At 39.5% G+C, this 16,506-nt stretch overlaps 1 protein-coding gene across 1 annotated transcript; it reads left to right on the top strand.

Moving 5' to 3' along the window:
• The first annotated feature begins 3,177 nt into the window (after positions 1–3,177).
• Positions 3,178–14,053, top strand: trhr2 (thyrotropin releasing hormone receptor 2). The gene is made up of 5 exons (XM_068312055.1): positions 3,178–3,560; positions 5,008–5,140; positions 5,591–5,742; positions 6,227–6,350; positions 13,502–14,053. The coding sequence occupies exons 1-5, from the start codon at positions 3,178–3,180 to the stop codon at positions 14,051–14,053; spliced, it is 1,344 nt and encodes a 447-aa protein (XP_068168156.1).
• The last annotated feature ends 2,453 nt before the right edge of the window (positions 14,054–16,506 follow it).

Below are 16,506 nucleotides of genomic sequence, written 5' to 3'. Positions count from 1 at the left end.
TCTTTGAACACTTGTGTTGAGGATCAGTTGGAGGGACTCCACTAGCTGGGCTGCACAGTCTTTCAAAAGTCTGAAAGTGACTTGATTTCCTGGTTTCTTGTCAGTCAGTCATAATTTATTCCTGTATCTTAGAGTCATGTTTTTATAGTTGTCCAATTACTGTACTGTCTCCTCCTGAAGCAGAGAATAAAGAATAAAGAATTTTTCCAGAAAAATCCTACTTTGTACCACGTTATATATACACTGTCAGACAAACAACCTGCTTGCAGTCATTACAGCTAGTGAGTGGCCACTAGGTCTCCAATAGTGAATAGTGCTGATTGTGGTCACGTTGGGCTTTTTACACAGGAAACCTAATGCCTATGTTAACATAGAGTAAAACTAGACTTTGAGAAAGCAGTCATTCTGAGCAAGCAGTCGTTTATTGAGGTAGTCCTTCCTTAGTCCAGGTTTGACTGCCTCTTCTCCTTTTTTAATTGTGCATGTCAGTGAAGTTAAAAAAAGATTGTGTATATACAATTGCAGAACAGCAGGGATCTTTGTACCAAGATGGATGAACAGAAATGTACAAATGTTTGTGCCCCTGGAGTAGGCTGGGGGAGTGGGTGCAGTGATTGATGGAAGCATAGTGAAACTAAATTACTTTCCATTTCAAGCCCACCTCAATTTATTAGAGACAGCCCCACAGGGGGAGGTACGATACTGTTTGACCAGGCCAGGAGATGAGCAGAGAGCAACAGATGCTGTATTGTCCTTCACACTGGTTAATTAGTTTTTAGTATATTGTGAAACTTCAAAAAATGCATTATGAATTTTTATTGCAAAACTGGTTCATACCATCCTCTGAAACGCTCTAAAAGTTTTCAATTCACCAAAAAGCTCAGATGTTCTTTTGTTGCACTGTTTCAGAAATATGACTGCAGCTTTACCAGCAATACAGTAGGAGGCATCATAATTGTGTTATGACTGTAGAACAAAACATTTTTTTAAATTAAATATAAAAAAATAAAGCTAATCTGTGTTAGAATACCACATTGAAATATCGTAAACCAATCAGTGAGAGTTTTTATGCATTGAGTACAGACAAAGTTTATACATGCTGCTCTACAGCACCAGAGTGACTCATTTGAGGATTGTCGATCATCTACGTTAGATTGTACGGAAGTTTCATCATGAATGGTTTCAGCTTTAACTCTTAACCCTTAGGTGTGCAGGACAACATCGGGACTCATTAGGGAGCTTCAAGGGGCTATCAGAAAAGTTGCTTTTCTTTTCATATTTGTCAAGTAGGTTGTGTTTTTCACTGTTTCTCTTTGTATAATTTGTAGCAGAATTTCTTGAATACAAATTATTTTCCAAACATTGTGAAGAGGTGGGGGCAAGTACCTGTTGAGAACCTATTAATTTTAGGCACAGATCCTGAATGATTGACAAAGGCAGGATCATTCTTATGAAATAATCCATTAATTACACAGGTGACCTATATTTACAGTAGTTCTATATATGAATGTGTATCATTGTGCATATCAAGATAATGTTTATATGCGGGATCAAAAATATTTGTAACTATAGCCCTTTTGACTTAATTATGAAAAAATATTCTATGTTTATACTGTGCATCATGGCATTTGTTGCAGAAATTTCTTTTTGCCAAAGTCCTTATTGTAATGCAGCACTGTTAGGGTAAAATGTGTTTGACAAAGAGTACATTTTAATTCCCTAAACAGCATCCACATTTTTATCGAAAGATGTAGGAGATTCTTTGAGATAATTGAGCCATCCTTCACTGTCGTCACTTTCAGATCAAGACAACCCAGTCACTTTTGAAAAGATAGGGTGAGATTTTGAGGGATATTACAATGCTCACATGTACATAGGAAGAGTCGCTTCAATCATTTCCCCTCTCAGCAATGGCTGTGAGTCTTAAATAAATACAACGCCATTGGGATTTCAAGTCTTGGAGGGATGGATAATAACACAACACAAAACAGGACAGAAATTCTGAAAGTTACTCATTTTATTAGTAAAATTTAACTCTGACATTCTGCTGGACACAACTGACCTCTAAGGAGTAAATAAATATCTCGATATAAAATGTGTGCACTAATGACAGGTAGGAAGGATGCCTGATGTTTTCTTTCCCTTCTTTATAGTTTATGCGTGAGGTTCGAAACAAGAATGTAAGTCATGAATATGAGGAATAATGATGAAAAGAGTGAACGTCAAATTTATATTATCATGATTAATGTGAAAATTAGAAGTCAGCCAAAAACATTTTGAAGTCTCAAAAAATGCATATTCATTGGAATGAAAGCAACAATGAAATGTAATTTTTTTGGATGAGAATTTAAGTGGTTTAGGGCGTTTTGCACCCTCATTTGAAATAAAAATGGTACAGTGTACGTGTGTGTGTGTGTGTGTGTGTGTGTGTGTGTGTGTGTGTGTGTGTGTGTGTGAGAGAGAGAGAGAGCTTTAACTACTTCTGATGACATAATTTGTGAACTGACACACCACCTATTAAAACAGCTACATCTCAGTAGCAGTTTTTACTGCTACCTTGCACTGTTCTTTGACTTCCATTTGGTTTTTCAACTACCTACATAATGAAATGGGAACTTCTGCTTCGGAGCAACATTCATCAAGTGATTAGACTAGTTTAGAACAGAATAATAGATACCATATAGTAGTTCTGAATGTGTTTGTGCGTGTTTGACATGATTTGTCCAAGTTCAACCTGAATACAGATGTTATTTTATTTCTAAATTCAGTTTCCTGCTCACAAAATTAATTGAACAACTTCTTTTTGCAGGTGACTCACTGGTGGCCTGAGTGGTGCTTGGATGGTCGTTCAATGATTTGTTCACTTTTCAAAGTTATTTAAAAGGACGACAGGGAGGAGGACAGTGAAGAAAAAGAAAAGCCCTTATTACAGTCATTACACACAATTACACACACATCAAGTAGCCCCACAGCTGCTTCTCCTCCTGCAATGATGACCTGTGTTTACCCAATCAACAACAACATCTGCTTTTCATAGAACCAGCTTTAAACAAGAGTTACAGCTTTAAATGATGAAGGCAGTTCAGTCATTTCTCACAGTACTCAGCTTTGAACAAATTAATATAATTTTTGATTAACAAGCAGTTTTGTAATGAAAGAAGCCATCTGTTAAGAGGTATGACTAACAACGTAAGCTCCAGAATTTACACCCCAACCAACATCTCTCTGAGCACCAGTGTTGCGGTTTTCGAGACGATGGAGTACAAGATGGTGTCAGTGTTCTTGGTCCTGTTGGTGTGCTCTGTGGGCATCATTGGCAACATCATGGTGGTCCTAGTGGTGCTCACTACACGCCACATGAGGACACCTACCAACTGTTACCTGGTCAGCTTGGCCATAGCTGACCTGACAGTGCTTGTGGCGGCGGGACTGCCAAATGTGTCCGACAGTCTAACAAGCACATGGATTTTTGGCCACGCGGGATGCCTAGGCATCACCTACCTTCAGTACCTGGGCATCAACGTGTCCTCTTGCTCCATCACAGCCTTCACTGTGGAGAGGTGAGAATAAAGACATCTGAAGCTGTTCTCGGTACAGTGTTTATTTACATAGGTTAGAGAGTAGAGTAGTAAAGAATAAGTATTTTACTTTATGCTCCACTACAGGTAGTCCTCAACATAAGAACATTCGACTTACGAACATCCAAAGATTTGAACAATTGCGCACCGCCATATCTCACTATTGTCCAGCAGTTCTTTTGTCTGCCACAACCCCCACCGAGCAGCATCGCTGCGTTCACGCAGCTATAACCCTTGACAGAGTGCTTAAAACCTAAATCCCCACCCCTTACTATGACCCCCACTCAAAACAGCCCCGTGGTTTGTATGGTTATATGTACAGTTGGAGTTACCTCTTTTTGTTTTTTTAGTGGTCCCCTTCTTTTAATCTGCGTATAGATGTTAAACTTGTTATTTTTTTGTTGTCTCTGTTAGCATCTCAGAGCGTCAGGCTTCGTACCTTACATACTTCACTGTTTATCACTAATGATAAAGCAAAGGCTAGTGAAGATAGTGGTAGAGGTGACCATCTCTTTGATGGCAACTCTGCCTCTGACCACAATAACTCCTCCCTCCTCCTCCTCCTTCACTCGAAAGGTAAGCTACATGCTAATGCTACAGTACCGTACAGTGGTTCGTCAACATGAACAGCTGACTCTGGCTTTTGTTGTTGGATATGCTTAAAAAAACTGATGGAGAGTTCCCTTAAGTGTTTGCGTCTTCTTCTCCTCCAAGATGAAATTATGAGAAGCAAAAGTTTACAGTAAAATAATCTGAATTAAAACCATTCATTTGAATCACAAGTGAGGCATAACGGTAGATATTGAAATTATACATGCTCATTTTAATATGATTACATGTTTTTATTCATATTTGTTGTATAGTAACATGATTTTATGTGTTCTTAACGTTTTTCTAGTGATTTTAAGAGTCCAACATTTATGTCCTACAGAGGTAAAGTTGAGTGAAATGACATAAACTTGATTTTTGGTTATAGGCTGGTTTAAATTACCGGCTTATAATCAAGAACAATTTAACTTGAAACGACCTGTACCTGTATTTTATTTTGTTAAGTGTTGTTTTTATGTCTTGTTTTGTTTTTTGGTCAGTCTTGGGTAAAATAACTTTGGTACTTAGAGTAGTACTGGCATTTCAATGATCCAAAATGATGATTAAAGATTGAAATTTAATAAGAAACGACTTACGAACAATTCAGGTTATTGAACAATATTTCAGAACCAATTTTATTCACATGTTGAGGACTACTTGTATTTTAAGAAGGTGACTAATGCTTTTTGTAAGTGTATGTACTGTATACATTGGACAAGGCTGAAAACCAATACTGGATAGCCTCGGTCTTCACAAGAACTAGTTGAGGGGTGTCTACTTACCAGCAGCCTCTGTTACTTTTATGTTGTATTTGAATGCCTTATTTCATCCTCTCATGTAGGTATATAGCTATCTGCCATCCAATAAAAGCCCAGACTGTGTGCACAGTTTCCCGAGCCAAAAGAATCATTGCAGGGGTTTGGATATTCACCTGTATTTACTGCATGCTGTGGTTTTTCCTGGTGGACATTCAGGTGAGACAATTTTATTTCACATTACATATTTAATTGCAGTTACAGCAGGCTGATATTCTAGTACTAGTTCAAAAATAAATGTTCATGTTTTTTTTTCATGAAAGTTAAAGATGATTTAAGTGGAACGTTTTTAAGCATTGATGAATTGCTGCTTGAAGACAATTGTTGGTTGCAAATAAACCACAGTAATAAATAATTACTGTAAAGGAGATGCTGAAACTTAGGTGCTAAGGGGGTCATCCACTTAAAAGAAGGTCATTGAGTCAAGCCCCTGCTCCTCCAGTTGTAGTCTGTTGATCTGAACAAGATGCTTCAACCCCTCAATTCCACTAATGCAGATTCATGTGGAAAGAGCTCTGTGCCTTCTGGGTAAGATCTCATTCCAGAACCAGTCTGTCATGCACTGGTCTGTTTTTATAGCAGCATCTCTGTGATAACTGTGACTTTTAGGTCAGCCTGGATGGACATGTGCAGTGTGGCTACAAAGTGAAGCGGGAGCTCTACCTGCCCATCTACCTCATCGACTTTGCCATTTTCTATGTCATCCCACTACTGCTGGCCATTGTTCTGTATGGCCTGATAGCACGGGTCCTCTACCTCAGGTAGGCACAGACCATGTTAAACTCAAAATCATTGTTTAGTGTGGTGATGTTGTTCCTCTGTTGATGTTATTGGGTCTGTTGGACCGACAATTAGGTTTTAAATATTACAATAGGTCCCTATATATCAATTACAAGAGAAAACTAGGTGGCTATCTGAGGGGGTATATCATTAATAAAAAAATGTGTTTCCAGGACAAAACACAACAAAAGTTTCTAATGATTGGGCGGACGAATGGACAGACAGATAGACAGAAAAATGCAGACAGACCATCAGACAGACATACCAACACACAGACAGGCAGCAAGACAGACAGAGAGACCGATCAACAGACAGACAGACAGACAGATAAGACAGATTCCTTCCATCAGAGTGAGCCAAAGATATGCTCCATCTAACCACCTAAACTTGCTTAAACAACCAAACCAACCAATCCATTGTTGTGCAATCAAATCACCATGGAATGACTGCTCTGACTTGTTCCAGCCCCCTTCCCAACCATCCTGACACCAGTGCCACTACTCTGCGTCGGAGCTGCCGTGAAACCTCTGACACAGGGAAAGGAGGTCGCCAGGGCCGGCCAAAGAGCGCCCTCTCCTCCAGAAAACAGGTCTGTGGCACATCACTCCGTTCCCATTGTTCCCATTAACTCCTCGTATCCTCTCTTTCCTTGCTGTTCTATCTTGTGCTGCCGAGTAATTTCTGAGACATAGCTTTCGTGACATTTGACCCCATCTCATCTCCAGCTGCGTGTGCAAGACCATGATTCTCTCTTAACAGCGTGAGGATGATGTCTCTGGTACCTGTTGCCTCAGAGAAGTACCCTCTTGATAGCTCTCTTCCCTAATTCTTACACATCCCTGAGAGCTATGGTGGCTGAAATGGTTTTGCTTCCTTGGGCTGTGCAATCACAGATCTTTTTCACCAAGAAAAACCTTTCTCCCCAGATTGGATGGTATTTCACTCAGTGCCTTTTGTTTGTGTGCTCTTGGATATGGCATGAATTCTCTCAGGCTTTTGGTCTTGAAAGGATGTACCTGCACAAACTAAGAAGAGTATAAAATAGTTATTTTAGTCTGCGGGCAGTACTAGAGCACTTACATCCCAAATCATATGTACTGCTCTGTAAAATCGTTTAATGTGTCATTTAATGATATTTTTGTTTTCATTTTCATTTTTAATTTCTTAAATTTTTATTTTCAATTTGGAGGGGGATTGTTGGATTTGATGTCCTTGAATGGATTCAGAGGTGATCATTAGACTGAAAATAGTTGTATTTTAGAATTGTTTGTGTTGTCAGAAGCTTCTGCTTTGATGACTGTGAGGGTCGTACTGCTCGCAGTGCACAAAGGTCAGAGGGATATCGTCCATGTGCAGATTGTAAAGCTCTTTGAGACATTGTTTGTGAATCTGGGCCAGATAAAAATAAATAAACTTGAAACTTGAAACTTGACTGGGCAAGTAAAAAAAAATAAAAATGGGGGGGGCATTACAATAAAAAAAAAATTACATAAAATTTAATTCTGTATTCTGGGTCAGGTGAAGTCATGTCAGGGAAGTTCAACAACTAAAATGACTAAAAGTGAAGGTAGGAAGAAATAATGGAGTGACTGATCCGTTCAAGAGTCTTATAGTCATATACTTCATAACAGGACTGAACCTGTTATAATACTAATAACTGAGTTTTTAGACATGGTGATCAAATTCCAACTGAACATCCCTACAGAGATTGGTGACATTCTTATCTTTTCCTGAGACTTCTTAAAGTCAAGTGTGATAGTATGTAATAAATGCCCTTTTTTGAGTCACCCTCTCCCTGTGACCATTGTTAAAGAACTGGTTTACATGTGCCCATGAAGACCTGGTGTTTCATCCAGAGTGTACTCCACCTCTCACCCGTAGCCAGTTGAGATAGGTTCCTGCAGACCCGTGACCCACAAAGGCAGATAAGTGACTGTGATGTCAATCATCTCATCTACAAGTGGATGGATGGATGGATGGATGGATGGATGGATGGATGGATGGATGGAAGGATGGATGGATGGATGGATGGATTGATGGTTTGCTTGTGCTCTTGACACCAGGGTAAAAAAAAGGCAGAGGGGAAACTGGTGGGATTTACAATCAAAGTGCAGGTAGTCCTCAACTTACAAACCCTCGACTTACAAACATTCGTAGATACGAAGAAAATGTGCGCCGCCATATCTGGCTATTGTCCTGCAGTTCCTCTTTGTGCCACACCCTCCACGGTACAGCAAAACTGCATTCACACACCTTTTCCTCGTACATTGGGTACTTTACAGCTCATCATAGATGATAAAGCAAAGGCTAGTGAAGATAGTGGTAGTGGTGACCATCTGTTGACAACTCTGACTCTGACCCACGATAACTCCTCCCTCCTCCTCTTCTTTCACTTTAAAGGCAGGCGACATGCTACGTGTTACATTACCGTACAGTGAATCATCAACATGAACAGCTGACTCTGACTGTTGTTGTTCGATGCGCTTCAAAACTGGTAGAGTTCCCTGAAGTGTTTTCATCTTCTTCTCAAGGATTAAATTATAAAGAGCCAAAGTTTACTGTAAACCTAATCTGAATTCAAAATAATAACGTGAATCAAGAGTGATGCTTAACTGTAGATACTGGAACTATATGTATGTATTTTATTTTTATTTAGTATTTATACTATACTTAATAATCCCCGAAGGAAAATTAGAAGCTCACTCTAGCACACGGTTAGTAGTCACACACATGCATTTTAATACGATTATATGTTTTTATTCTTTTTTATTGTACAGTAGTAATCAAATTACTACTTTAAATAGTAATTTGATTACAATTTAGAGTAATAATTGAATTTTAATGACCTCAAGTGACAAGTGACAACTATAGATTGAAATTTAATAAATAACGACTTACAAACAATTCAACTTATGAACAACCTCTCGGAACCAGTTGTATTTGTATGTTGAGGACCACTTGTATCTTATTATGTGGTTGAGGATAATCATGTATAATGAGAGCAGTATAGGACTGAGTCCAGAGGCACCCCATATAGTGATTAATATCAGACAACAAATGGTTACTCATTGTAACCAAAAAGTGTGACTCCAGCAACACCTGTGACCTGCAAGGTGGAAAAGCAGATGAAGATGAGACGATTACTGTCATCTCATCTTCAAGAAAATGGATGGATGCATAGATGGATGGATGGTTGGATGGATGGATGGATGGACGAATGGATAGATGGATGGATGGAATGATGTTCAAAATAACCAGGACTATTTTAAGCTGCTATTACTTGGTCACTTGGGATATGGCAACCAACTTTAAGCTACTCTTAGCTACTCATACTACCTGTGCTATCTGCTGCTTCTGTGTCATCGTGTGCATGTTTCTGTCATGTCAGAGTGGAGAAATCCTAATCTCATGGGTTCAAGCGGCTCCATCTTGGAGCAGTGGATTTGCATACTGTGATTTGGGATCATATCGAAGTGTTTTAACCACGAATGACTTTGCTCCTTCAGATCTTCAATAGAAGCTTCGTGCCTCTTAATTTATCTTTGATAGACCAGCACAATCTGATAAATGTGTGTCAAGAATGGCACGTCTATAACTGCAGATCAATGCAGTGTAGTCGAGGATTATTGTTGAAATTTAATCTCTGAGCACGTCTTTATACCCGTGATCTCTTCAGGTGCATAAGGAGAAGGCGAGGAAGCTTGGTCATCATTTCCCAGGGCAAACTGATAACATTAGAGTTTGAAGCAAATTATTTAGCTCAATGGCCCAAACTGTCCATCCATGATTTGATTCAGTCCTGTACAATCCTTTGAAAACATATTTTATGAGTTTTTAATACCAAGGTCAACTATCCATAGCATTACAGTCATAAAATGCACATTTATAGTGTCACTGCAGTGTTTTTCCTCATTATGGCAGCACAGAGGTAATTAAGAAGCTTTCCTCACCGCCTCCTTTGTGTCCAATTAAACCATTTGCTGTGCAGTTTTTCTGTGTTTATCTACCCGCTGAGGTGGCTGTTGCTGGCTAACTGCTCAAGGCAAGGAGCTTATCTGAAATAGCATTTTGCTGAGAGGAGACATGCATGATACCAGGCGTCAACTTGTCACCTTTTTTTAAGCAGCTGATTGAAAGGCAACTCGGCTTCAACAGAACTTTTAAACCCGGTGAAGGTAGGTGGAGGAAGAGAAGAGATATGTGTGCAGCAATATTGGTGACTGATAAGACAAATCACTTGAGTTTTGCTGGTCCAGTGGCTACACTCCCTCTCTCTCAGAGGCTCAGAAAGTCCAGAGACAGTGAAACATTAGCTTTTTAATGCTGCATCTCCTTGCTGTCCATTTAGATCTACTACAATTGCTAATGTACACAATTTTGTTCTTTGTTGTCTTCAAAAACATTTCACAAGATATACATAATGAGTTAATAGTTCTGGGCCCTGATATTAATGTGGATTAATGTGGACTACTTTATTCCCATTCAGAAAACTCGCCATCAGTCACTGAGACAGATCAGGTTGCACAGGCAGCAGTTTGAGCGGAGCGAAGCTGAGAAATTCTTCTCCCCAGTCACTTCCACCACCTCCTCTGTGGGGATCCTGAGGTTTTCCCAGGTCAACCAAGAGATATAATCTCTCTAACATGTCCTGGGTCTGCCTCTGGGGCTTCTCCCAGATGGACATGCCTGCAACCACTCCCTAGGAAGGCATCCAGGGAGCATCCTAAGCAGATATCTGAAACACCTCCGCCTGCTCCACTCGAAGCAGAGGAGCAGCAGGTCTACCTTTAGCCTCTCCAGGATGTCTGAGCTCCTCACCATCTCTCTGAGGTTGGGCCCAGCAACTCTACGAACAAAACTCAATTCAACCCTTGTGCTCAGGATCTAAATCCTTTTGGTCATTGTCCAAAGCCCATGAGCAAAGATGAGAGTTGGAACATAGACAGTGTGGTAAATGGAGAGCTTTGCCTTGGGGCTCATTTTTCTCTTTAACACCATGGGGTGGTGGAGTGACCACACCACTGTGGATGCCACACCGATTTGCTTGTGTATTTCAGATTTCATTTTTCCCTCAGTCCTCCAATTGGTGGAGGGACTCATCTCCTACACAGAGTGGGCATCCCACCCTTTTTTGGCTGAATACAGTAATCCCTCGTTAATTGCGGTTAATGTGTTCCAGAACCACCTGCAGAAAACAATATTCCACGATACAGCGACAAACTACTTATTTTATTATTTATGGTAATTTAAACGTTTATGAACCCTGTCATGGTTGGATGTTGCTGCTCTGCTGTGCTGGGGTGTGGCAGGAGGAGAGGCCCATCTTTTAGGCGAAGTCTCATCTCCACACCTGGACTTGATCAGGCTGATTAACCTGAGGCTTTTTAAGCCTGACTCTCTTTTGATTCTGTGCCAGATTGTTTTGTAATCTTGCCTGCATGTCTAGTTTGCTGGACTTTGCGAGCTTTCTTGTGTTATTGATTAAAGTACGATTGAAAGATTGTCCGCGAGTGTTCTGCATTTGGGTCAAACCAGTGGACCCCTGCTTTCTCTAGGGTTTTGCTGCCCTAACCAGCAGCAAGCTCTGTGATACGTAATTAGTTGCCGAGATGAGGCAGGGGGGACAGCCGCCATGGCATGGCTGTCGGCCTACACAGGAATCCCAGCTATAGTTTTTTCGCCTGTCTCCGAACTTTTTCCTGCACCAGTGCCAGAGCCTGTTCCAGTGTCGGCTTCCACATCGAGTCTGTTCCGGCTGGACCCCAGCAGGTCCCTGGGCCCGGGATGTGCTCCGGGACATCCTTAATATTTTCCTTTTTGTTTATTTGGATGACATCCTGATCTTCTCCCCCGATGAAGAGACCCACACTCACCATGTCCGCTCTGTGCTTCAGCGGTTGCTTCAGCATCAGCTTTTTGTGAAAGCGGAGAAATGTGAGTTTCACAAACCCTTGCTCTCATTCCTTGGGTTTGTGCTTACTGAGGGGGAGATCAGGATGGATTCCGAGAATTTTTCTGCAGTTGCGGAGTGGGCCACTCCCAGTTCACGCAAAGAGGTCCAAAGGTTTCTGGGTTTTGCCAACTTTTATAGAAGGTTCATACGCAATTATAGCTCCATAGCCGCACCTTTGCATGACCTGTCCTCTCCTCACAGACCTTTTGTCTGGAGCCCAGAGTGTGAAACAGCTTTTCAGACTCTAAAGAAGGGCTTCACCTCCACCCCTGTTCTCAACCTCCAGGAGACCTCAGGCCTTTGCCCATTTCTCAACGCTCCTGGTCCCACATCTCCATGGACTTCGTCACGGGGCTTCCCCTCTCTAGCGGTAACACTGGTTCTGAAAGTTGTGGACAGATTTTCTAAGATGGTTCACTTTATTGCTCTTCCCAAACTCCCCTCAGCCAAAGAAACGGCTGAGGTCATGATGTTAAATGTTTTCCGGATTCATATTCTCATCACAAGCCATCAAACAGCTTCTTTTTTTAAAAACTTCTTGTGTCAATTCCTGAAGCACATAGTAAATGTCAGCATCTGTGTCCAATGTGCAAAATATTTCTGCCACACGGTCTTTCTTGTGTGCCCAAGATGAAGTGGTATTTGTTAAAATTGTCTTTGTGACCTATTATTCAACACCACCCCCCTTACCTTCTCTTTCTGTCTTTGTAAAACTTGGTGTGATTTTTTTTTTTCTGATTTTCTATTGATATGGAAGGATAACCTGATCTACATGATAGTGTTCCTCCTGCATCAGGATGAGACGCAGTGGCTCCTGGTCAAGATTCGACTATTTCATGCCCTCTTTCTACAGTGGCATGACATAATTTGAAAATCCTACGTTTGCGTATACATATGCAAACTTTTGGAGTGTTGAAGCCTGTTACTCTCAGACAATTACTATAGATTTCTATGGAATTTTCCTGGATTTCTCTTTATCTGCTCATCCATTCTTCCATCCATTCTCACGTCACTTCTCCGCCTTAAGGGTCACAGGTCTACTGGAGCCAATCTCAGCTGGGTATGGGCAAGAGGTGGGGCACATCCCACCTAGACACCAGCTCATCGTGGGGCTCTGCTCATCAGTCAATCAATCAATCAATCAATCAATCAATCAATCAATCAATCAATCAATCAATCAACTTTTATAAAAGGTGCTTAATCACATCAAGAGACAATTCAAAGCACAGATTTTTAACATAGTGGTTCTGTAGATCATCCAGAAAGTTTCGATTTCTAGGACTCATAGAAAACAAAAGAACCATAAAACACACTTGAACTATGAATGTTTTAACGGAAACTGTGCAGATTCTAGTTGTTAAATTTAACACATTCTACATATATTTTAACTGATGTAGATATTGAAGAAAACTACCATCAATGACATATTGATATGATACAGAAGAAATTCAGATTGTAGGGCCAATGTCATGGTCTAGGAGTGATTGCTGTTGCTAAAATGGAGAAACTGAGCTACTTTAGTTGAGGTCGACTGTCACAATTTTATTTGACTGCACTGGAGTTTCCACAGAACATCTATAGTACAACAATCCGTGCACGTAAGGGATTTGTCGACCAGGCAGTCTCTGGAAAGTGACATTAACAGAATTTAAAATACACATATGTTTCTGCAGCTTTTCTTTTCTGTTTTGATGCATATTCAAGTCTTGGTTCTCTACCACCTGACCCAGTACGATCCCTTTGGTGCAATTTGCCCCTGATTTAATAAACTGTATCTCTGTTTACAGGTGACAAAGATGTTGGCTGTAGTGGTCATCCTTTTCGCATTGCTGTGGATGCCCTACCGGACTTTGGTTTTGATCAACTCATTTGTGTCAACACCTTATCTGAATGCCTGGTTTCTGCTGTTTTGTCGGACATGTATCTATGCAAACAGTGCTATAAACCCTGTCATATACAATGCAATGTCACAGAAGTTTCGCTCAGCATTTCGTGGGCTTTACCGTTGCCAACGACCAGAGGGAACGCCTAGGATGTCCGTTTTCCAGACCAGCTCTGCTACCATACGAGACCCCCAAACCTGCCAGGCCAATAGTAATGGAACAAATGAAAAAGTAAGCAGAGTCATGCTCACTGCTAGTGATATGACAACAAAGCAGAATGGAGGTGGTTGTCAGGAAATGGTAGCAGACAACTGCAAAACATCAGTGGAACCCATCACCTTCAACCCTGCTACTTCTAGCTTTTCTGGTGACAATAAGTCAGATTGCCTTTCGTCCATTAATACCACAGTGAATTCTGCCGACAGAACAGCAGGTGCTCAGGAGGAAAATCTCTAAAGAAAAATTTTTGTTGCCACATTGTAGGGTAGTTAATGTTTAAATGAAAACACCTGAAACCAATATAGAAAATAAATTTAGTCATTTGTTGATAAAAGAATCATGGAATAGCGTTAGCCAAAGGTTATTAATATATTTTTCTCTGATTTGTATATCAACAAGTTATTTGAAAATTAAAAATAAAATTAAGTCAGAGCATGTAGAACAGTGGCTACATATTTTCCTTAAGCATTCTAGTTGGTATTTTTACCGCTCCTCCCCAAATATAAAATATGCTGGTTCTCAAGCCAAGAATTTCTATACTCTTTCACATAGTAATATAATGACTGTCAGTAACGAAAAATAATGAATCTCTTTGCGAATCAATGTATATGATGCATTTGAAATGATCTGTCCCATCCCGAAGTTCTACTATTTCTTATGTAAATGTAAAAAGGAAGACATCACGATCCTTTTACAAATGTCACCACTAATTATAACACTAATGACTGTGCTCATGTTTTCCAATCTGGCCTGTATCTTCCAGCCAACTGTGATTCATTGATAAGATACAGTGTGAACTTTAAAAAAAAAAAAAGTACTAAAATATGCTTCTTATATTGTGAAATAGCAAGAACTGACCCAAACCCAGTCATTATGATTATGATAATACTTAAAAGCAGTTTTACTGTGAAGAACCAGACCAGGAATGTTTTATGGATTTAGAAACTTCATATGGTTTCCTTGAGTACAGGGTGAGCAGATAATCACTAGATTTTATTTTTCATGTAGCTCCTTATTCGAACATAAGGATGGTTAATTGTTTTACTCCTCAGTATTTTGAGATTTGTAGTTTATCAAAAGCAAGATGTTTTGGTTTTTTCGACAAAATACATTGCTTTGATTTTAATTAGCCTTGTTTTATTTAAAAGGTAATGATGGTTTTGTATGAGTGCATGAAAAAACACTTTTTGACCAGATATCATCAAATCCAACCAACCGATCTGTCTGATTAAAGAAAATTGATCTTTCGAAATACACAAATGTATATCTTTATCAATATTATAATTAATAAGAAATTATTTATTAAAATCAGCACAATAGTGATTTATTCACATTCCTGTATATTGTCTGAGTCTGCCTAATGACATTTATATCACAAGTACAGGTGGTTAAACAGCAGGATTTTGTTCATTTTAATGATAGGCAAAGCACAGAGACATCGCGCGATATCTACTTAGAGATACTGACTGTAAGTCACATAAATCTGTGATGATAAAATATATTCTGATAAAAACTATGAATTTAGAAAAAAGGACAATTTTCTTTATTCCAAAGGAGTGTTTAAAAAAAAACTCCTCTCAACCTGAGATTTCAAGTATTCATGACTCATGAGTTAATTTAAACGAACATATAAACAAACAACACATTATATATGTGCATTTAAGTATTCATATAGAACAGCTTCTGTTGAAAACACAATCCCCTTGATTAATTACCTAAATATAAGCCCTTTGCAACTGTCTATTTGCATTATACTGCAAAAATGTGGTGTTCTACAAACAAGAGGAGTTGAATAAATCAAATATTCCCGGACATGAGACTATGAACCCCTTTTTCCCCTTTCTTCCCCAGAACATGGTCTGTCATATAACAGGTTTTTTATTGCATCTTTCATCATTCAATTAACACCTAAAGTTTTTAACACAGTTCCACCTCCAATTAAATATGTCCATCTTCAGTTGGAGTCTTGCATTCATCTGTTCCATCGTGCAGACTTGCTTTAAATCGCTGGCTCCTTCGAGTTATTATTGGTGGTTTTGGATCCTTCCAGTTCATAGTTATCATCGTCATAGCAATCAATGTAAGAATCCGCAGCATGTAGCCTTGATCCGGGACAATGCCCAGCACTAACAATTTAGGATCTGGAATAATAGTCACCTCCAAAATGTTCTCCATTTTTAAAAAAATATTTCTCCTCATTTCTCCTTTCATTCCACCAATCCAACCCATGTCTCCCATTTCCTTTTAAAAGCCAGGAGCAGGAATGACTTGTTCATCTCCACCATCAATGACCTCATGAGTAATGATTTATTTATGCTGACAGGATCTATCATCAACTAAAAGATGACAGTAAAAATAGATTTTCATCTATTTGGTTTCATATGAAGGTGCAACCAATTTGAATTCTCACTTTACTATTGAAGTGAAAACAGGTTTTGTCTAATTGACACAGTTTCTGTTGCCGCAATACAAACATGCCATACCTAATTTTAAACAATGTACATGTACATTTTTCTCCTAAACAGCATTGGCACTGGGCTTGTAGCTGATAAATGCATGATATAAAAGCTAATAATTAGATTTACGTTGTGCACTTCTTTACACAAGGCAACAGAAACCACCCGATGTTAATTAAGAGAATTTTTCGCACATCAAAGTTGGAATAAAAGTCTCACCTCAGGACGTAGACT

Source organism: Antennarius striatus, chromosome 4 (genome assembly GCF_040054535.1).
Source record: "Antennarius striatus isolate MH-2024 chromosome 4, ASM4005453v1, whole genome shotgun sequence".
Taxonomy (NCBI): Eukaryota; Metazoa; Chordata; class Actinopteri; order Lophiiformes; family Antennariidae; genus Antennarius; species Antennarius striatus.
The sequence above is the reverse complement of the archived record's forward strand: the minus strand, read 5'-3'. Positions and strand labels throughout refer to the sequence as shown.

Excerpts from the sequence above, each read along its gene's own strand:
- trhr2 (XM_068312055.1), top strand. The coding sequence starts at position 3,178 with ATGACTAACAACGTAAGCTCCAGAATTTACACCCCAACCAACATCTCT. Across the intron at positions 5,141-5,590 it reads TTTTCCTGGTGGACATTCAG|GTCAGCCTGGATGGACATGT; the intron begins GTGAGACAATTT and ends TGTGACTTTTAG. Across the intron at positions 6,351-13,501 it reads CCCTCTCCTCCAGAAAACAG|GTGACAAAGATGTTGGCTGT; the intron begins GTCTGTGGCACA and ends CTCTGTTTACAG.